At 43.1% G+C, this 23343-nt stretch overlaps 1 protein-coding gene and 1 non-coding gene across 4 annotated transcripts in view; one reads left to right on the top strand and one right to left on the bottom strand.

Annotated features, from left to right (window-relative positions):
• Positions 1-23343, top strand: part of LOC130886086 (serine palmitoyltransferase 1-like) — a 66260-nt gene that overhangs the window by 29505 nt on the left and 13412 nt on the right. The window contains exons 6-7 of one of the 3 annotated variants that reach the window (XM_057787990.1): positions 5788-5846; positions 11131-11371. The exons of 1 other annotated variant lie outside the window; for it this stretch is intronic. In XM_057787990.1, coding sequence (XP_057643973.1) covers positions 5788-5846; positions 11131-11313 — 242 coding nt within the window. In that variant the 3' untranslated portion in view covers positions 11314-11371. Of the gene's footprint in view, positions 1-739; positions 882-5787; positions 5924-11130; positions 11372-23343 lie in introns of those variants that run through there. One more of the 3 variants, XM_057787992.1, reaches the window with a different exon arrangement.
• Positions 15315-15432, bottom strand: LOC130886249 (small nucleolar RNA SNORA51). The gene has a single exon (XR_009058234.1). It is a non-coding gene; the product is annotated as a small nucleolar RNA SNORA51 (small nucleolar RNA).

Below are 23343 nucleotides of genomic sequence, written 5' to 3'. Positions count from 1 at the left end.
GAAAGGAAGAGAGGTTTAGAGGGACCGGGACTATCAAGTCTCAATTTAAGGTAGAATGACACCGATTTCACAGGAAATGTTTGTGAACCAACATTTATTCCAGCGCTTCTTGTGAAGTAGATTTTAATACGATGGATTTCATAGGAAGGCCTCTACAGGCAGAGTCCTAAGTAAATCATATCACAGAGTGTCTCCGGGGTCTGATTTTTTTTTCTTTTTCTTTTTCTTTTTTATATTTTGGCTAGAAGTGTTCCTTAATCAGCTTTCAGAAAGTATGAGAGAGGGCATACTGTTCTTTGAAAGGTGCAAAGGTGACAAATGCCATCCAAAGTGCTGGGTCCAGAAGGAGCCAGACCTCTTCAACAGTTTTCGGTTTGGATGCTAAGTGCATAGGTGGAAGGTCTACGATCCCTGGTTTTTTTTTTTTTTTTTTTTTTTTGGTTTTTCGAGACAGGGTTTCTCTGTGGCTTTGGAGCCTGTCCTGGAACTAGCTCTTGTAGACCAGGCTGGTCTCGAACTCACAGAGATCCACCTACCTCTGCCTCCCAAGTGCTGGGATTAAAGGCGTGCGCCACCACCGCCCGGCTTACGATCCCTGGTTTTAAGACAGGATGGCCGCCCAGGTTCTGTGAGAATGCGGGGTGCGGGGAGGGGGGGCTCCAAACGCGTTCTTTGCTCTCCCTCAAAGCTCTATGCTTCACCTGAGCACTCCTGTTTGTGCATGCTGTTGGCGTTCTAGCGCGAGCTCCTTGCCTCCTGGACGCCCGGCATCCGTCCGTTGTGCACCTGCGCAGACAGAAGCCTAGACGAGGGCGCGAGCATGGAGGACGCCGGAGCGAGTCTGCCTCTTAACGTTCCCAGTGTCCGTTACAGAGAAAGAGGTAACGGCAACTCCAACCTAACTTCCTGAGCATGCAGTCGCCACTGTCGCTGCCTGTTGCTTGTGTCTTGCAGGCAGTGTGGCCCCGAATGACTGAGTGCCCTCCCTAGGTCTGCCCGGAGCCTGGGAGTTTTTACACCATTGGCATTGGCTAGTGCCCAGACCAGGGCTTCTCTCCACTGTTCTGTAGGCTGTCTGGCTTTTGATGTGTGTGTTGGGCTGGATGGGCAGAGTTAATAAATGAGGTGTGAATTTCGGAAGTGTCCCTCATCTGTGTCCCCTACACTCTCAGCAAGCTTCCAATGTGTCGGAAAGCATTACTCAGCTGAGCAAACAAATTTCTAATGTTGTTAAAAAATTGGCGAACTTTTGACGTGCAAACATAAATACCAGCTAGAAACACAACTTTCATGTTGTAGCTTCACTAATTGCCACTGATGTTAGAGACTTTACACAATTGGATAACTGGCCCTTTAAATTCAGCCGCACATCTCCTTTTGGACCTTAAGAGTGACGATAATCAAGAAAAGCATTATGTGAGACTCAGATGAGTAAATGGAATTTATAACGAAGATTATTTTATTATTAAATTGTGTGTGACTATTATGTAACCGTGTGTGTGTGTGTGTGTGTGAGAGAGAGAGAGAGAGAGAGAGAGAGAGAGAGAGAGAGAGAGAGAGAGAGATACTGAGACTGAGAAGGTGAAAAGGTGTGTTTTAATTTTGGAAATGGGAAGTGTGAGGTGACTATTCCCATGTATAATGTGGCAGTGTGCTTTTTGACCTTCTGGAGAGACACTCAGAGTATGTAAGATTTGCTGTATAATTTTTAGGACATAGATTGGGAATGCTGTATTAATTCATAGTTTGTATTATGAATGGCGAGAATCTAATGTGTTCTCATGTAGGTGGTGTTTGTTTAGATATTTGGAATTGGGGATTTTGATAGTCTGTGGAGCTTATTGTATTTAGACAGTGTGAGATACCATGCATGTAACCTTGGTCTTGGGGTTAGGTATTTGCAGTTTGATTTGGGGAATATTTTATCTCTTTTTCCTTTTATATTTTTGTTTGTCATGGAGTTTGGGAGAAACTTGGGCAAGAAATAGTGCCTGTGGACAATGTTAAAGAAATTGTGCATATTTATGTGATGATACAAAAGGGAGAATATTGTTGGGAAATGTAGGGTTATTTGTGTATTTGGGATGCTATAGATGGCTACAGGATTTGTCTACTGTGTTTTTAGCATATGAAGACAGGTGTGTGGCAAGGGTTTTTATTTGTGTGTGGGGGGGGTTGAGGATATATGCACACCTGTAGTGTCAGGTTCAAATGAGCCTACATTTGACAGGTGGAGAAGTTATTTCTTTGTGGATATTTAAAGTTTCCACTCATTATCATTTATGTAAGTGGTGAGACTGTACATTTGGGAGCAGATATATTTGCACATTTGTAGTGTTATATAAATGTTTGATATTGGTGAGGGAATAACGGGTATGGAGTTTGTATCCAAACCACAGTGTATAAACATGCATTAACTATGGTTAATGATGGTTTGTTTCTAGTGTCCATGGGTATGCTTGTAGGATGAACTCAGAAGTTTATGTTTTATACATACAGAATATTAGATAGTATGTTATAGTTGTATACATATGTTTTTGTCTATGTGTGTGAATTGTATGTATATGTTACTGTACAGTAATTAGTCAATATACACATGGTGTGTGTGTATGTCTTTATGTCTGCTTTTGACACATGGCATAATTTTCATGCTTGGGAGATTAATATATTGCATTCTCTATTTATCTGAGTGCTTGGCTTTCAGTCCATGGGTTGGGAGCTGTGTGTATTTACAGTGTCTGAGTGTATTGATGGCTCAGAGATCTACTTTGTGCTTGTTCAGGACTGAATTCTTGAAGTAAAAGGGTCAGGTCATGAGCTCTGACTCATATCTCTGACTCTTAAGTGTCTCTCAAATACTCTTGTGTTGTGGGCTTTATTTTTTTAAATTAGTCAATTTATAATTTATGTATGTGTTTCTGTAAACAGGTGTGTTTGTGTGTGCATATGTGTGTGTGTGTGTGTGTGTGTGAGAGGGGGGGCTTGAGTGTGAACAGGGATGGCGGTCAGAATATGACTTCAGGAGCTGGTCTTCACCTTCCACGTTGAGTTACAGACTCTTTCTGCTCACTGGACCACAAGGTTCTTCACATTTTCCCATCTCTGCCTCCTACCTAGGATTGCAGGCATGCACCCTACTGCATACAGGGTTATGTGATTTTCTTGGGCCCAGACTAAGTTCATCAGGCTTGCATAGCAAGAGCTATACCCATGAAACCATCACTGCAGCCCATGTTTAAGGTTTTCTAAACTTAGACTACTAGAAACTGGTCAAACCCTCCTGGAGGTAGGGCATAGTGGAGAGAAATGAGGTCATCCTACATATGCAGGTGAGGTGGTATGGGAACCAGAAAGTGATGTATTTAAAGACACAACCAAGGGTGGTGTGCTTGCTAAAAATGTTGGTGCAAGGAAAAGCATGCTTTGCTTTGCCCTGGGTAGAAAATACCTTGAGGACTCTTGGAGACCAGCCTTCCCATTACAGGCTCAGAAGTTTGGCTTTGAGAAGAGAGCCTCCACCCCTCCCACCCTAGTGAACTCTGCTTTCCCAGAGCTGCCCAGGGATGTGTTGTTTCCCAGGAATCTGTTTCTCCTCGTTCCACTCCTGAGGCACTCGGAGGCTGCTGTAGTTATGGAACATCACGCTTGTCTGGCTCCTGCTCACGCTGGTATCAGAGCCCATGGTGCTGGTTCTGTATGAATTATAGAAGAAATTCTCTAAAGCCAGTGGTGAGCAATTCCCATGAGAAGGTGAAGCTGCAGACAAATTCCCAGGAAGATGGGGGGCACCAGGAGTATAGAATGCCTGACGAGAGCTGCAGTAAGCAGAGTGAGCCCTAAGGACAGATGTGTGGTTGACAGGGACATGTCTGTCACAGAAGTGCTATTCACGGTCAAGGGGATCTATATGGTGTCCCAGATGCTTGACATGACGGCACAGATGCTGATGTTTGCACCACTATATTTTTTATCTTGCTCTGACCCAATTACTTCTTGTTTTTTTCTTGTTCTTAACTCTGAAATTGGGAATTTTACAAAATGCCTTTTTATCTCTTGGCATGCATAACTTTCTTTTTTTAAGGGGCTCACAGATGGTGCAACTGAGGAAGCTTAGATCCTGCAGCCCTAAAAGCACTGGTAATCTGAGAGAGGGCATGATGGGAAGAAAATTTATTTTGTTTAAGGAAAACTTGTTTGTCACAAGATGAAGACTACCTAATATAATCAAGAGGACATTTATTTATCATCTTTTGTGGGAACATTCTCATAGTCTTGGTTGGTTGGTAACTTAGGAGTTTGCCTTGAGTCTCAAAGGAGACTTTGGACTTGGATGTAAGCAATGCAGGAAATGTTGAGATTTTGAGAGACACTGGCGATAGATTGAACACATTTTGTATTTTGGAATGAAAGTGAGCCTTTGGGGCCTTTGATGAAGTCTTGTGTATTGGATATTAAGTATCTCTAAGGGTTAATGCTGGTTAACAGACTTGATCCCTGGGTAGGGGCTGGTGGAAGCTTTTTAGGGTGGAGCTTAGTGGAAGGAAATTAGGTTATTAGAGGCGTGGCCTTGAAGGGCATATTGGAACCCATCCCCTTCTCTTTCCTGGCTGCCACAAGGTGAGGACTTTTCCTCTGCTGTACGCTCTTGCTCAGGATATTCTGCCACACTACTGCCACAGATGCCATAGGGCCACGTGGCCACAGACTGCAGCCTTCAAAGTGTGAGCCAAAAGCAGTGTTTTCTGCCCTTAGGTTGTTTATCTTAGGCCAGAGATGGAAGGCTGACGGACAGTTCCCTACCGTCACACAGGAAGTTCCTCCCCTTTTCTCCCTCCAAAATCTCCTCTTGTCAATTCACTTGATCTTAAGGCAGGAAGTGATCCCACTGTCAGGAGACAGAGGACATGGAGAAACCTCAGTTTAGGATTTTGTGGTTCACATCTTTCTCACAAACCAAAATATCATTCAGCTGTCTTTTTCAGGTACCTCCATGGTACCCCAGGACTAGAATTGAGGAATGCAAGGATGCTCAGGCCTCTCTATGAGAACATCCTAGAACCCACTCAGCTGTGGACATAAGTATAGGTAAAGGGGAACCAGACAATCCCTGGCTCAGCTCAGTAATATGAAGTGGCCAGTGGAGCGTCTTCTCAGCAAGCAGACAGTTGCCTGTGTAGGCAGTGTATAATAAATGTCCTATGTGGGGTCCCCCTGTCCTTGGGGCATCCCTCAGTGTCCCACAGTAACTTCATCCCTGGAGCACATATCTGAAGTGTTTTATTGGTTGGCAAATGTAGTAGTTATAAATTCTGTAGCTTTTAACTGCTCACCCATTCAGAGTATGCCTGTTCATTTTCCTGATTCAGCCCTCCTTCCCATCCGCCTGCAGTCAGCTGACCTCATCTGATGCCTCCCTGCTATGGCTCCTCAATTCCCAGCCGCAGTGTCTATGGCAACAGAGGCTTGAAACCTGTGTCCTCTGCAGGCTTGAGACCTCAGGGATGGGAGCAGACCAGTTCTCTTTCAAATCCTGCAGGGCACCCATCATGGCATCTCTGTATGGGGAGCAAAGATGAAGAATATTTCCAGGAGAACGAGTTTCTGACTTTCCCACAGTTCAAATGCAGTCCCCCGCCCTCCAGGGTCCACACCTCATTGGAGGGGTGGCAGAAGTGACTTCAGTTCCTCACTTGCCACATCCCTGTCTACCCGTGTGATTCACTGTAGCCCCCCCCACTGTGACCTACTTTGCCCACAGTCTTCCTCCTTTTCCTCTGTCTTTGGCAGGACGACACACGAGGCTGCCTGCTGAAGGATGCAGCACAGGACAGCACTGTCCCCATCTTGTGAGTAAGCTCAGAGCTGGGCAGAAGTACTTTCCAGAGGTGGTCCCTCTGGTCACTGACCCTCAGCCACTGAGGGAAGTAAATGCCTGTTGCACATTTGTCTGCAGCATTGCTACAGGAGATAACTGGTATACCTGAAAATGAGCTCACACTTTGGAACCCTCTTTGGGGGAAATCTAAAGCAATGGAAACAGTTTTACTCAAGACAGTGTACTCTGCTCTCTGCAGTTTCTCCCAGATTTCTTCTTGTAACCCTTCTTGTGTCAAGGCTATATTTCTTAGTTGCCGAAAAACACCTTGAAAGTTGTGTGTGTGTCCTGTATGGACCTAGTATACATGTTCTTCATCTATTGATTCCTGTTAGATGTAAAACGTGTATGGAAAGCCAGGGATGCGGGCCATAAAACGAAATCACCAAGGGAATGGACAGTCAGATAGGATTGGTTGAAATACAGTGCACGAAATCTGCAGGTATGCCTCAGAGAGGGGACCATGCAGCTGAGAAGGTAGTGGGGGTCTTGTCTTGTTCTCAGAAGGAAGTTACTTGGTGTGACCTTCTGGGCCATCTGTTTGTGTCCACAGCTGTATAGATAAGGTGCCATCTCAGTTTCTTATTAAACAGCTAATTCTGCAGTGTGAGTTGTTTATCTTCAGGTTGTCTGTAAAACGTTGGGATTGATATGTATGAATTAGATGTGAGGAACTGTATGATGGAGCTTAAAAGCTATTCTATGTGATTGTGGTGGGGCATGGCTTATGCCTGTGATGTTCTGTGATGGTAGTTCATGAGAATGTTCAGTGTTGTGGGGCAGTTGCATGTGTGTATCTGGAGGAAGTAAGGCTATGTGATGTATATGTTGAACTCCAGTTGGATGGGTGTGTGTGAATTCATAGCTTGTGTGGATTTTATGCCCATGTCTGAGGAGGCTGGAGTGTCTCATATGTCTTGCCAGGAATGACAAGCCGAAGACACAGGGTAGAAGTATTTACTGGACTAGAATTGACATACAAATTTTAATGAAGAATCTATACCATGGACAGAAGTAAAATGGGCAAACCACACCCATGAGAGGAAGAAGGCTCTTTTTATAACAGCTGTGGGAAGTTGTTTTGTCTAGTTAGGACAAATTAGTTTTGATTTTTGAGTTGATGTGAAATTAGTGAGCTCATATTCTGTGACCTCTAAGGCTCTGTACCGCATACCCTGAGTGTCTGTGTCTTGCACCACAGAACTGCTTCTGTCTATGAACTAGGTGCCTCCAGGCTGGGAAAGTAGGGAACCTTGTGATGTGCTCTACTGTAGGTAAGGCCAACTGTTTGCACAGGTGTGCTATATAGAGGCCTCTGAGTTGCAAACTGAAGAGAGCAGATAGGGGAGATCCCCAGTCGGTTATCTGCTTGCTGCACAAGAATGGTAATCTGAGCTTCATTCCTGTCACCCACTTAGAAGCCAGGTGTGGTGAGGCATACCTATAATCCCAGCTCTGGAGAGCCGGAGGCAGGAGGATCTCTGGACTGGATGGCCAGGTAATCCAGCTTAATCAGCATGCCCCAGGAAGAGATCCTGTCTGAAAAATCAGGTAGATAGCTCCTGAATAATAGCATTCCAGATTGATTTCTGGCCTACACACACACACACTCACTCACTCATGCATATATACCTGCACGCACAGAAACTAACTTCATCTTGTAAGGGTTGGCTGAGGAGACTTAAGCATTGTTTTTAGGGGCTTTGGAGAAGGCCCTGGGCTCTAGCAATCACATTATGAGCTGGGATGGATCAAGCTGTTGCTGACCATACGGCTTCACCTGGAAGCATTAAGGGCACTTTATAATGTCCTCCTCTTTGTAGAGTGTCCTCTGGCTAGAGTCCAGCCTCTGAAGTTCCTGATGTTCTGAACAGAAAGATGAGTGGCTAGTGTTAGAAGCCCTTTGGAGGTGTCCCATCCTATACTGGTTCTCTAGAAGGACAAGGGCTGAAACATTGGCTGTTCTTTTCTGCCTATATCCTACTGGTGTTGCCGTAAGCGTGACTGTTCATGCTTAAGAAAGGTCAGTGAGCAAGTAGTGACAAGATTTAATTGTTATATTCACATTTAGATAAAACCAACAGACTTAAAGTCCTGACCCACAGAGCTTTCTGGCTCTGGCCCACTCCCTCAGCAGTTGCTCCCCTGTACCTGCTCCTGTGGAATTAACTGCCTCAGGCCTGCTCTGGCCTAGGTTGCTGGCTCAGTTCTGCTCCTGTGGAGTTCACTCCTTCAGGCCTGCTCCGGCCTAGTTTGCTGGTTCAATCCTGTTTCCATAAATGTTCCTGGTCTGGATCTGCTCCTACTTACATGGAGTTCTCTGTCTTAGGCCTACTCCGGCCTAGGTTGCTGGCTCAGTCCTGCCTCTACAAATGTCCCTGGTCTTGATCTGCTCCTGCTCTCTTAGAGTTTACTATCCCAGGCCCAGGTCACTGGCTCAGTCCCAATATTAGATTTAAAGAGATTCAAGAAAGCAGTAGTCTGATATGGCATGCATTCACCTCTAAAGAATCCTCAGGCTGAAAGATGTATGTTATTTTTTAATCATCTGTATTGAATATGCATAGAGCTTTGTGTGTATGTCTGTGCGTATGTATGTATGTACATGAGAGTGCACAAGGCAGCTCCTAGCATGGGATAAGATCTCATCATTATGCACATCCTCTCCATCACTCATTACCACTTGTTTTCTTCTTTATTTACCTATTTGATATTTTCATGGGTGTATATAATGCATTTTGGCCACTTTCAGCCTCATTCTTCTCTCTCCTTCTCCTCCCACTCTCCCAGAATCCCTTTTGCCAGGCAGGTCCTCTCCTACTTTTGTGACTTTTTATTGTTGTTTTGCTTTTTTTGTGGCTCACTAAGCTTAATTAGGGTTGCATGTTATGAACGTGGATTGGTTTATTTACTGGAACATGGGCAAGTTACCAGTGGCTACATCACTGAAGCAAATGACTTTCACTCCCCCAGCAATCTCTAAATGCCAGTACCTGGGAGAGGGGTGGAGCCTCATAAGCTGATGAAATGTTAATGGGTCCTTATTGTTCAAGTATGTGCAGGTAACACAGCTGCTGTAATCATGAATCCTGTTTTTTTGATGATAGATAATATGAAATGAAATGGAAGCTCATATTTAATCTATATTTCCTTGATTGCTAAGATGTTGCTGTTTTAATAAGCTTTTGGTCATATGTATTCTTTTATTATTGTTTTAATTTATTCTTTGAGAGTTTTATACAATATATTTTGGTTGTATTCTTTCTTCTCCTTCAACTCCTCCTAGATCCTCCCCCACCTCCCTACCCATCCAACTTCATGTTCTTTTTCTTAAAAAGCAAAATCAAAACCCACAAATTATGTGGAGTTAATTTTGTGTTGGTCAACTGCTCCTGATGATGGGGCCTGTCCTGGAGTGTGGTTAATATACCCAGTGTAACTCCATTGGAAGAAAAACCCAATTTTCCAGCGGCTGTCAATTGAGAAAAGCCTTTTGGTTAGAGGTGGAACTTTCTCGCCCCTGTGCTGGCTTGAGCCTGTGTAGGTCTTCACATTCTGTCAGAGTCTCTGGGAATTCATACGTGCCCCTACCCTGTGGTGTGTGGGAAACAGTTTCCTTGAAGTGCTCCATTATCCCTGGCTCTTACAGTCTTCCCACCCCCTGAGGTGGAGGGGAAGGAGTGATACAGACATTCCATTCAGGAGTGACTGCTCAGGATTTCGCACTCGCTGCACATTGTCTAGTTTTAGGTCTCTGCATTAATGGCCATCTCTGCAAAAAGAAGCTTCTCTGGAGAGGGTTAAGCGATGCTCTGATCTATGGGGATAGTAATATGTCGTTAGGAGCCGTTTTATTGATCTGTTCATTTAGTAGAATAATATTAGTAGGTTTTACCATACCTCTGTGACCTATCTAGTCTCAAGTTCTTGGCCTCATTAAAGAGTCAAGGTCCATCTCATGGATCACGCTTTAGTGTAATAGAAAAGTGGTTGGTTGCTCTCCTAACATCTATACCACTATTAGATCAATGAGCATGGTTTGCAGACAGGTCATTGTTGTGGCTTGCAGGATTTTTGGATACAATTTTCTTTTTGAATTGAAATGCTGTTCAGGTAATTTGCTTATGTATTGATTGGATGATTTGATTCTTTTTAGTATTAAGTTTTGAAGTTCCCTATAAATTCTAGATCAAAATCTTAGAGGGGAGATTAAAGATGGATAGAAAACCAGGGAGGCTGGGAAGATGTGGATCAGTTGGCAAAGGGCTTTCCTTGAAAGCATGAGGACATGAGATGAGTGTGCTCCTCAGAGCCCATATGAAAAATCTGATATGGTGGAACAGGCCTATCATTCTAACTTGGGAGGCAGAGATAGGAGGCCCCTGAGACTTGTCAGCCTGCCTACTTGGCAAATCCCAGGCCAGCTAGGGAGCGACCCTCCCTCAAAACTGAGGTTCTCCTCTGGCTTCCACACATGTGTGTCTTCATAAGCATGTACACGTGCACGTGCATACAGACACACACACGTACATGCACACACTCTCACACACACACACACACACACACGCATACCTGGAGTGGCAAATTATGGGGGCATAGGAAGGGAAGGAATCTGTCACTCAGGACCTGGTTGAAGACTCTTGTCAGCCGAGAATCAGGAATCTGAGAAAATTGACATTTAGTTAAGCCCTTTCTATCTTCCCATTTACAGACTGTAATCCTCTGGGAATCTCAACCAAAAAGCCTCCTTTACAGTACAGGAACATATCCTGCCCGTCCTCATCCCCACCTGCAGCCCTAGTGGCTTCCAGTTTTATCTCCTGTCCAGACCACTCCTCCCTGGTGACTTGCCCATCTTTTCTTTTGCACAGCTTATCTGGTTTATCCAATCCTCTGGTGCCTGTTCCCTGTCCTCTCCAGAAACTCCAAACTGACCTCTGCACCCTGACTCAAATCAGGTTTCTTCACAGAGCCAGCATCACGACTGTCCGCTGCTAGGCACCCAGTGTATTAAAATAGCCTCTCATTATTTTAAGCGCCTTTTAGAGTGTGTGGAGTCTTCTTAGCAATCCTTTCAGATGTCGGTCGAGGCCCACCAAACGGCGTATGTGTTTACTGTCGAGACGCTTTAGTGTGCTGCTTCTTTGAGAAGCCCACATCCATGATCTCCAGCATATCTTACCTTTTTCTTTCCAAGTTCTCTCTTTGGCACTCGTGTAAAGTCTGTGTTTTCAATGTCTTTTAATAAACTGCAGCTGGTCACACTGGTTGCTACTGAGATTCTGCTCCGTAGTGAAGAATCTGGCTCCACCAAAATTGAAGTCTCTAAGAGATTCAAAGAGCCCGTTGGGCTGGCATGGGTGACGCCGCCGTGGGTGATAGTCTTAGAGCGGTGCATCCATCCCTGCTGCTGCTGTCGAGCAACTATGGTTCTGTGATGACTGACAGATACAGCCATGAATTCACACTGTTTCAGAAAAATCCCAGATTCGTATTGATCTTTCCAATCCCAGTCCAGTGTATCAGTACATATACCCTTGCTACTGTCTCTATTTTAGCTCTTTCTATAACAGAAATATACAATAAAAATATTTTTGTTATGGAATATATAAAATATATTATACATATAAATATCCTAATATATAATATGTAAATATAAATAATATATTAAAATTATAAATATTTAGTGTGGTTATAGATATTATATATAATATGTATTATATATAAATGTATATGTATAAATAAACATATGAGAATGGATCACTTTTGACACTAAACCCAATTATTGAATCCGCCTTTTAATTTTCCCCCCATGAACATAAACATCTGGTCCTGATTTTGAGTGCCTGTGGCACTTACCCTGTGGCGTAAGCATGAGCGAGGTAGTGTAGGTGTTTGTCAGTCAGCCTGGCATCTGAAAATGCTTATGTTCCTAGAGCAAGAATGGTTAATATCCTAGCTTACAACCCTCTTCTGAGTACTGAATCTGAGTTTGGGGCTAGGTGTGTCTCTGATGTCACTCAGCTCCAGGATTCCATGAGCCTCTGTTTCCATGCCGCTCTGATTCTTTATTCCAAACCATAGAAGAATCATTTTCCAGAGACATTTCCAGGCAGCTGCCCTGCCCTGCCTTGAGCCTCCTCGAGCCTCTGTGGCCACAGTTAGGAGCTGGGTGGAATGGGCGACTTAACCAAGAAGGCGAGCATCAAATTGGGAGGGGAGCCCTTGAACCTGCGGAAGGCCCTTGTGAACAATGTGGCAGAGGAAAAGAGAACCAAGATTCACATCCAGAAACTACAGAAAGCTTTAAGCCTCCGCTTGAGGGAGATTGAGAAAGAGAAAGCAGCACTGGAGAAGTTTTTGGTGAAGCTTCATAAGAAAAGTGACTAGTTTCCTCAAAAGGAATTCTGGTGACAGTCGCCACCGCAGGTGAAGGACTCATCTAAATCCAAAACCACCTAGTCTCCATTGTCTCCATATAACCGAAGGAAGAAGTAAAATGTGACAAGAAGCAAAAATAAGACTTTATCTGAGGACACGAATGGGATGCCTTCAGAAGAACCCACCATCTCTCCACAAAGAGAATAATCATTGACTTTCCAGCTGATTCCGTTTCCTCACAGCTCAAAGTGGTAACACGCAATGCAGATTATTTTTTACAAGCTTTCCTTGAGACAAAAAATAAAGCTGAGCTATTTTTAGTTCTTTCTGATGTTTATCATAAAATACATGTTATATTTGCCTGGCTCTTGTTCTTTTCTCATTCAACATCATTTTAATGATGTTTCTACAGGTCCAGTAATGTAAATAAGTAACAGTTGATGCCAGAATTAAGATGAAAATAATACAGTAGTGGGGGAAACGATGTACCTGTGGGTCTGTAAGAACAATCGGTTCAAATCTAGATGTGACATATGTTGCCACTGTCCACTCAGAAGCTGCTTTATTCAAGATGAAGATGGCGAAGACTGTCTTGATGAGTTAGAGTGCACATGTCAGTCCTACTGCAGACATTCCTTTCCTGGTGGTCACATCCCTTCCTGCAATCATTGCTTTTTTCACCGTTGTTCCTGCCACTATAGCAGAGCCAGGGTCCGTTCCTACCCCTGCTGCTAATCTCATTATCTTGACAAGTCGTTATCCAGCTTGTTTTTCCAATGCTATAATGTGAGGATGGACCAAATAACTTCCAAGCTTTAAGTTCTTTGGCACTAAGCTTCCATGGCTCTATTTTGAAATGTATTTGCAGAATGCTAGGTAAAAGACACAACAGTCAGAATCCATACAAGATCATTGATGAGGGCTTGGCCATATGTTTGCATGTTGCATGGTTATCTCCCACCTTCTTGTTTGGAGAGACCTGAAAGTGTGCTGCAGCCCTGGCAGCATCTCACTGTGCGGTTTGCCAAGCAAACATTGCCCAGCTTTCAAAAGCCCAAACTGAACTGCGTGCCTTACTTGTTTTGCTTCTGCTGTTGAACAGATCTGGAATCCCAATCAAATTGTGTGAAAAATTTCCATTTGATAAAAGGCAAGTTGCCTAATATTTATTTAACACGCATTTACCTATAGTAACTTAGACTTTCCAACTATGGACTGGGAATAATGTTTGTTTGTGTGTGTGTGTGTATGTGTGTGTGTGTGTGTGTGTTAGAGAGAGCAGACAGTATGATAATGCATATGTGCATGTGTGGGCATGTTTATTGTGGGTATGTGTGTAAGTGTGTGTGCCTGTGAGGAGAGGCAGAGGTTCATCTTGAGTGTCTTCCTTGATTATTGTTGTTCTTTTTTTTTTCTTTAGCATTTCATGCATGAGTACTATATTATCATCATTTTCCTTTCCTGCTCCTTCCTCCAGTTACCTCCCAGGTCCCACCCACTCACCCACTTCTTCTCATTGCCCCACTTAATAAATCTACAACACAGTCTCTACACTGAAGCCTCAGGGAACATGGTAAAGGTATATGATATAGATAGATAGATAGATAGATAGATAGATAGATAGATAGATAGATAGATAGATAGAGTCTCTCTCTGTGACACTGCCTCTATTCTGGAACTCACTAAGTAGACTAGGCTGGCCTCGAGCTCACAAAGATCCAGCAGCCTCTGAATTCTCCTGAGTGCTGAGGCTTAAGACTTGTGCCATTACACTCAGCAGTATGGCTTCTTTTTCTTTAATTATACATAATGCATGCATGTATTATGCTATACATGTATGTGTAAAGTTTATAAATACATTATGTTGAGATTATTTAGTGTTACTCATATGTGTTTAGGACTCATGTGTTTAGGACTGACCTCTTGGGACTGACTAGCCTCTCAGTAGGCTGGTCTGTGGAGAAGACTGATTTTCGCTCTCAAAGCAACCATCAGTTTTCTGTAGCTTTTCTTCTAGAGGTGAAGAGCCATGCATGGTGGCATGTATATTGATATTGTCATTTCTAAGGTCTTGTTTAGGCAGCCACTTTATTGAGACTCCCTGGGTGCAGCTTCCTTGTCATATTTAGAAAGCATTGTTCAGCAACAGATACACACACAAACCCCCTTGCATGTCCCTGTGGCTCAAGTGTAGCAACTGTGTTGTAGATGTATCAAGTGGGCAACCCATTCCGTCCATCTCTGCCTTCTGGCCATTTGTAGCATTCTGGAGTGGTCCCCACCTGCTGCAGAAAGGCACTTGTTTGGTGAGGAGTGAGTGTTCCACTTGCCTGTGGGGACAGGGGTCAATGTTTAGAATGCAGCTAAAAAGTAGACTGCTTTAGTGAGGTGGCAGGAGTTGGCTCTCTTAGGGCCTATGGCCTCACCAGCATGGCTAGTGAGCATGAATCCCCTCCACTGAGTGGGCCTCCAGTCCAATGAGATGCTGTTGGTTACCTCAGGATGTAAGTACGTACGACTCTTGCATCTTTGGGGATGCCTTGCCATTCTGGGAACTGTTTTGCCAATAGGTGCTCCAGATGGCAGGAGTGCTGTTGCTCTCCTCCCTCCGGTGCTGGAAGAGCAGGTCCTCCGGAGGGAGAGGCTTTCAGGTTGGTTCCAGTTTTATCCCTCCAAGTCCTTGTCTAAAATGTGTGGTGTCTTCAGCAACAGGGACTTAATTTAATTTCTGGGGGGCAACCAAAGGCAATGTAAATAACTTGTATTGTTTGAGGAGTCTCTCGGACTAACTGACCAATAACCCCGGGTGCCTGGTTTTAGTCTATGGCTCTTAGAAAATATTGTCATCCCAACTGGTGTAACTTCATTTAAATTACACACACACACACACACACCCCACAATCACCTACACACTGAAACACACATACTTATATACATAGTCACACACACACATACTCAGACATACACACACTCTCACAGACTCATGCTCACATACTCACATACACACACTTATATACACTCTCATACACATATACTCACTGTGTATGTAATTTCTTTCCCATGTCCCCCCATTCACAATAGAGACCAGGCCTAGCCTGAGGAGTATATAGGGTAGGTTTATTTTGTCTCTTCTTTCTATACAGTGTAAGAACAAAGCCTGCAGTAAGCACAAGGCCTGTGTGTGTAATTTTAAGTGGACCTAAAATATGATTCTTCTAGCTTTTCAGACATCCTTAGTATTATCTATCCCACCTTCCTTGCTCTCCTTCTGAGTGTCTCTCCCTCCTGTCCCAGGTAAGTCCCCTCCTCTGTTTTCCCCTTCATTGAACCCTTACCCCGCTATTCCCCTTGCGAGAGCTCCCTGCCGTGGTCCTTTTGCTGTGTCTCCAGGTGTTCTACTCTAAAGGTCTGAGGCTAGGGTCCACACTGTAAGCATGCAGAGATTGTCTTTTTGGGTCAGGGTCACCTCAGAATTGTATGTTCTGGTTCCATTCACTTACCTGAAAATACCCAGAGTGTTCAGTATCCTTAGCAATTAGGAAAATGCAAATTAAAATTCCTTTGGGATTTCATTTTGCCCCAGTCAGCATGGGGCAGATGTCAAGAAAACAGTTGACAACTGATGTTGGCGAGGATGTGGGAAAGGGGAACCCTCATGTACTGCGGGTGGCACTGCAGACTGTGCAGCCACTAGGGAAATTGGAGTTGAAAATAACAGAAGGCTAAAAAAATAAATCTGCCATATGACCCAGCTCTGCCAGTCTTCCCCATGTGCCTGAAGACTCAATATCCTACTCCACCCATAGGTGCTCAGCTGTGTTTACAGTCACTAGGAAATACAGCCTAAATGTCCTTATAATGACGATGGACAATGGGGATGCACACAAACGTGCTGGAATTCTAGTCAGCTGTGAGATGGGCCTCTCACTGAACCTGGAGTTCACCCTTTCAGTTAGCCTCTCTGGCAAGCCCCAGTGACACCCCACCTCCACCTCCCCAACTCTAGATTACAGGTGTGTGCTCCCTCACACAGCCAATGCTGTCTGCTGGGGATGAAATTCCACATGCTTGCATGGCCCAGCTTCTTAATTCAGAAGATTGTTGTGATGTCTTCCTGTGATATCACATGTAAATCTCTCAGTGTGGCCCATAATGCTGTAGGCTCTCGTGTGTAATTACACACTTGCCACACACTTAGATGCCCTGCTTGTCTGTTCTTAGCAATGTGTGGCTTTGTGAAGAGTCTCATCATACTGGCAGCATTCCTTTTGGTTTTCAGATAGGATGCCTACTGTTCTGTATCTCAATCTCCAGCAATGACAATGTGTCAGTCATCCAAAACATGGTCGAGTACGATAGAGACGTATGTAAATGTATCATAAGTGTAATGTGAGGGTGAGGGTTTTGATGTAGATCAAGGAAAAGATAGAATACAGCATGGATGTGGCACTTTGATGGATTGCCAAGGAAAAGGATTCCCTCAAAGTGGGGGTCCACACCCCAGATGAGAAATAGGCCAGGAACTGGAGGAAAGGGGCAGCCGGGAGGGCCGTGTTCTTATGTAATGCTTTTCAACAGCAGGACTGGAACACACAGTAGTTCAGGTGCTATAACAAGGTCACAGGCCATGGAGCTTAATAACGTATCCCTTCACAGTAATGGGGGATGGAGGTTCAAGGTCAAGGTGTGAGTATAGTGGGTTTCTCCAGAGGCTTCTCTCCTCCCAGTGTCCTTATGTCATCACTCGTGTGTGTGTGTCTGTGTGTGTGTCTGTGTGTGCCCTGATTTCCTCTTAAGGGAACCCAGGCCATACTGAATTAGAGTCCACACTTAAGCCTTATTTCAATATAATTACCTTCTTAGTGACTGTTTTTGCTAACACATATTCTGAGATCCTGAGAATTGGGACATTCGTATAGGGAGCCACAGTTCAGCGAGGCGCATGAGTCTCTAGATCAGAGAGTTCAGAAGAGCAGCAGCAGTTTGGCTTGTTATAGCCCAGGGTTTGTCTTTTGCTAGCAGATTAGCATACACCAAATAAACTGAAAATATGTTTTTTGGGCTGTAGTTAATTTAATAGGTTATGTGAACATTTTGGTTTGTATCAACTGATTTTATTTATTTATTTTTTGGTTTTTGGTTTTTCGAGACAGGGTTTCTTTGTGGTTTTGGAGCCTGTCCTGGAACTAGCTCTTGTAGACCAGGCTGGCCTCAGACTCACAGAGATCCGCCTGCCTCTGCCTCCCGAGTGCTGGGATTAAAGGCGTGCGCCACCACCGCCCGGCTTGGTTTGTATCAACTGATTTTAAACTAAGAGCCTCAGCTTTTTAAGAGTACGTACTATTAGGGACAATATTCAGGGGCCATTGCAGACTTACTTATGTAATAACCCACTCCCATGATATGTTATAATATACATTGTGGATTATTTTCTGATGCCCAGGTTTAAAGCCAGTGCTAAAACATTTTGAAGACTTATAATTGTATAGGCCACAAGCCAGGATCTCTATTCAATGGTAGTGGTCATTGGTTTTTTGTTGGGGTGGAAGTTGAGATAGGCTCTCACCTTGTAATCAGGCTGGCTTTCAACTCAATATATAGCCCAGGCTGGCCCCTCATTTATGATGTTCCCCCTGCCTCCATCTTCTGATTTTACAGATGTAAGCCACCATTCCCAACAAGGCAGTCTTTCAAAGCCCATTTGTAACTATTTGGCCTACTTAGTAGGGGAAAGCCAGGAGAACATGGCAAAAGGTTCTTATTTGATTCTGAGACCCTTCAAAACACATTCCTAGGTATTGGCAAAACTTAGGGCCAGGACTGGGGGGATAGTTCAGTGTTAAGAGCATCTGTTGATCTTCCAGAGAACTCAAGTTCCAGCCATATCAGGCAGCTCACAACCTTCTGTAACTCTAGCTCTAGGTGCTATGATGCCTCTGACCTATATAAGCACCTACACTTGTATATATATACCCATATGTAGACACACACACACCTACATACAATTAAAATATTAATTTCTGTGGGATCTCCTTCAGCCAATAGCCTTTAAGATACCAGCCCACTTGGGTGTGGTTTCTTATACTATAAATGCAGTTGTAAAGCGTGTGCCACCAGAAATGACAGCTTATCCACAGAGGTGACAATCATACAGGTGGTAAGAAAACCTCATAAGGGTTGGGGCAGGGTTCTGTTCTTTACAGGAAAACATTCATCTTCAAAGAATCAAGAGACCTAGGACATCTAGATGCCTAAAGATGAAAAGATAGCTATTCAGAAAGGATCACCAAACAAAGAGAAAGCTGACTTATGATGCTGTATCATCTGCATGGTAAAATTTGATTATCTGGACATGTATACATCTCTACTTAAAAATAAGAGCTAGCTTTAGAGTTGGACAATGGCTATCCTTCTCTAAATCCAAGCATGCTGTTAAAAGAAAAATTCACAATTTCTGTCTCATGTCAGGAGGCATCTGGTATGGGACAGAAAGAAGGTAGATTTTAAGAAAATATTTTTCTTTTCTCCATGTCCACTTTGTCTATATCGTATCTTTCATTGAATATATGTCTATATGAATAATGTTTAAGTTTTCAACAATGAACAGTAGATTTTCCTACAATAATCTTTGAAACTTCCAGGAAGAAGATGGGGTCCCACAACAATGACTCCGTCTGGTTGATATGACGTCATGATGCTGATAGTGCTACTGTGAGATTGGTTTTTGGGGACCAGTTGTGGAAATGGTGTACCTTCTTACAACGTTCTGGTCAGAACTCCAAATAAGAATTTCAGAAAAACCCTATTGACTACTCAGAGACAATTTTTAATTATACAAAACAGCAATCTTGAAACTTAACCCTCATTTTACTTTGACAGGATCCCATAGAAAGAACATTACCCCCATGACAGCTGGAAGCAATTCTAGAAGACGATGTCCCCTCTCCCAACAAAGTTTGTCCTCACAGTTAGGGACACCATTTAGGGGTTGTTTATTACTCATATAAGGTTGGGGTTGGGGTAGAAATTACATAGGCCCAGAGATCTCAAAAAAAAAAAGAAAGGAAAAGAGGGAAAATTGAATGGGATAATAGGTAAATTAGTGTGAGTTTACTCACACTACTACTAATAATAGTGAGTAATAGAATGAATACTTGTGAGCTATTATTTTTGCACAATTTACATTGGTATAGATTTTTGTATATTGATACAAGTTCAAATTATATTTATGATATTGAATATGCTCCTGTTTCTGTTTATAATATTTGTACACCTATGTAAAGTTATTTTGTCAGATTGTATGCATCCATGTTTCTACCTCTGTTTAAGACATTTTACATATTGATATAATTTTAGAATATATTTATCATATTGCATTATATATTTCTACCTCTGATCAAGATATTTATACATACATTTTGAAATCATTGTCCTCATTTGTTGCACAGTTGTTTAAAGATTATTTAATATTCTGATATGAAGTCTTAATCTTTAAGTTATATAGGTATTAAGTATTATAAGTCAATAGTCATTCATGTTTGTTATACTTTTAATCAGACTTATTAGATTCTTTAGATACATAGAGATTGTATTCTGCATAGATAGGTAACCTTCAACCATTTCAAGAGCTGTAGAACATGGCATTTAAATAAATTAGGTTTCTGTTGACGTGAGACATGATTGCTCCTGGTGGCACCCATCTATTCCTGAGAGGGTGTTGAGCACCAAAGACACTCCACTTGGAGTTTGTTTTCTTCTTGGCACAATTGGCCTTTTGGCAAGGAACTGTTCATGTCTCGACCACTGACAAAGTGTATGATGTCTGGACTGGACAAGCATGATACAAGAAAAAAGACTGCCAAACCTTGCCAAGACAGGGTAAGACGGTTTGTTGACAGAGGTTTCTGTCCTGCCTGGTCCTGCAGCCATTCAGTTCCAAAGAAACACACAGAGGTCTACATTAATTATAAACTGGTTGACCTAGTAGCTCAAGCTTTCTTATTAACTAATTCTCACATCTTATATTAGCCCATAATTCTTGTCTGTGTTAGCCATGTGGCTTGGTACCTTTATCAGCAAGGCATTCTCATTTTGAATCCTCTGTGTCTGGGTGACAACTGCAGACTCAGTCTTTCCTCTCCCCAGAATTCTCCTGTTCTGGTTGCCCTGCCTATACTTTCTGCCTGGTTGCTCCGCTTATACTTCCTGCCTGGCTACTTGCCAGTCAGCATTTTATTACATCAATATAACTGACAAATTTTTACAGGGTACAAGACCATTATCCCACAGCTCTCCCCCTGCCTTTTTTTTCCGAAACAAGAACTCTGAATCTAATCTCCTTTGTTTAGCTTTTTTTCCCCCAGACCATATCCATAACAACTTGTAACCAACACTGTAAACAAAGATAAGTATCCATAATCTATTTTTTGGGAATGTGGGTGTATTTTTCAGGCTTCTTTTTCCTGATTGGGGGTGCTGATAATCTTATGGGGACCTATAGAAAATTTAGAATTATGGTCAAGTCCTGACTGGAGTATCCTGGGAGGTTTGATCATCTCAGCCAGCAGTCTTTAGTCCATTTTGGATGTAGAACTCAGAGGAAACTCCAACAGAGGTCCTTTGAAACGTTGGATCATCTGGGCCATCTGCTCCTATTGGAGATTTTTCAGGGTTCTTTCTTGATCAAACCTGATTTTTCTTAACCCAGAATGAATCCGCAGCCTCTCATTTGCTGTGAAAACAAAAGCAAAAGCTTTTCTCCAAAGTAACATATCTTTTGACTTAAATTTTGAAGTTTATTGTAATCTATAGTGGATCAAGGGTGAGGTTTGCAGCTGAGGATACCTCTCCACATAGCATTGCTCAGAGAGATACTGGTCCTACATGATGAACTGACACAGAGGCCTGAGAGTCTCAAGTTCTTATCAGGGCTCTGATGAGCCAGGAACTTTTCTGTGAGGAAGGAGGGAAAGGTGGAAATGCCAGGTGGCTTCTTGGCTGCAGGCAACAACATCAGAGCTCTCTGTCAATGAAAATTATATGTTGGTTCCATCATTATTATTAGAAATTACATCCATGTTGGAGGTTCCCTTATCGTGAATTTAAATATGGAGCAGCCAAACTGTGGTTGTACCACATACTTGAGTATTATCCAGACAGTATCTTGATTCAATACTGTAATAATCTGTTCTGTCTCTTTAAGAGACAAGCCACACCCACTCCCTCCCTTGTCTGCTGAGGCAGGCAGATCTTCCTTCCTGCTTGCATTCTGAGTCACTTTCTATTTCCATCTCTCCCCCAAGAGGCAGTTTCTGTCTCTCTCCATTCTCCCTACTTCTCCCCTTCCTTCCTTCCTTCCTTCCTTCCTTCCTTCCTTCCTTCCTTCCTTCCTTCCCTCCCTCCCTCCCTCCCTCCCTCCCTCCCTCCCTCCCTCCCTCCCTCCCTCTCTCTCTCTCTCTCTCTCTCTCTCTCTCTCTCTCTCTCTCTGCTCTTCTCCCCTTCCCTTTCATAATCCACTAAATAAATATTCAACCTCACTCTGCATGGCGTGCCTATCCATGTCAGCTGCCTTTGGAGACCTGTGGAATAGTCTCGTGCGCCATCCCTGCCTGGGACTGGTGGCTCTCTTGGACCCCCTGTGCACTGCCTGCCCCACTCCCACATGGTCCACTGCAGCCACTTGGGAACCCACAGCAATTTAAATTAATCCATTACAAATACTTTTAAAATCCCATTTCATTTGCCTTTGATCTTCTTCCATTATTTTTGTAGTAGTGTCGGGGAGTACCTGCTATATCTTCTTTGTGGCTAACCATGAGCCTTGATCTGACTCTGAAAGTTACCAAGGGCTATGCCATGGTTTTGATATGGTTTGAGGATATCTCCCAAAGGTGCATGTGCTAGGATCTTGATCTCCTGTGTAGCAATGCTAAGGTGATGGTGACTTGGTGGGGCCTAGAAGAAGAGAGGGGGCTGTAGTTAGAGGCCTGATCCTCCTGAATGAGTTAATGGTCTTAAGAGAATGGGGAAGCTCTTAGGAGACTGGACTACATCCTAAGAGAGAGGCAGTTATCAAACAAATTCAACTTTCTTTCTTACTCTTATTTCTTTCCCTAACACATCTGCCATTCTGCACAAGTTTGTTGTGGGAAGTCCTTCTGTATATATGTTGCTTTTATTGGTTAATGAATAAAGAAGCTGCTTCAGACAGTGGCTTAGCAGAATAGAGCTGGGGGGGAGGGAACTAAACTGAATGCTGGGAGAAAGAAGGTGGAGTCAGTGAGATGCCATGTAGCTGCCAGAGGGGAAAGATGCAGGCTGCCAGCAGGAACCTTGCTGGTAGGCCACGAGCCTTATAGTAAAATATAAAATAATGGAAATGGTCTAATTCTAGATATAAGAGCTAGCTAGTTAGCAATACACTTAAGTTATTGACCAAGCAGTGATTTAATTAATACAGTTTCTGAGTGGTTATTTGGGGAGTCTGGGCAGCCAGGAATGAAAAGTGGCCTCCTCCTATTACACAAGTTCACTTCCTGCCATCAGAATCATTCAGCCAAGTAAACGATAAGTTTTTGCTTGTTTGTTTTTTGTCTTGTTGCTGTGACAAAAAACTCTGGCCAAAGCAACTTAGGGGAGAAAAGTATAGGCGGAGACTGCTTGCTGGTTTCCCAGCCACCCAGACCAAATAATAACACAGAAACTATGTTAATTACAATGATGTTTGGTCAATAGCTTAAGCATATCTTTAGGTAACTCTTATATTTTAAATTAACCCATTTCTATTATTTTGTGTATTGCCACAAGGCTACATGGTGTCTCCCTGATTCCGCTTACTTTCTCTCTATATATATCTGTTCAGATTTCCTGCCCAGCTTTACTCTACTAAGCCATTCACCAAAACAGCTTCTTTAATAACCAATGGTGATAAAACATATTCATAGCATACAGAGGGGAATCTCACATCAGAAAAAAAGGTGGTTTTTGTTTTTTTGTTTTTGTTTTTGTTTTTGGCTTATAATGTCAGAATACAGTTTGTCACTGCAGGGCAGTCAGGGTGACAGGAACTGGTTATATTATGTCTTGAG

This window comes from Chionomys nivalis, chromosome 13 (genome assembly GCF_950005125.1).
Source record: "Chionomys nivalis chromosome 13, mChiNiv1.1, whole genome shotgun sequence".
Taxonomy (NCBI): Eukaryota; Metazoa; Chordata; class Mammalia; order Rodentia; family Cricetidae; genus Chionomys; species Chionomys nivalis.
Note: the sequence above shows the minus strand (reverse complement) of the source record. Positions and strands in the feature narration are given on the sequence as shown.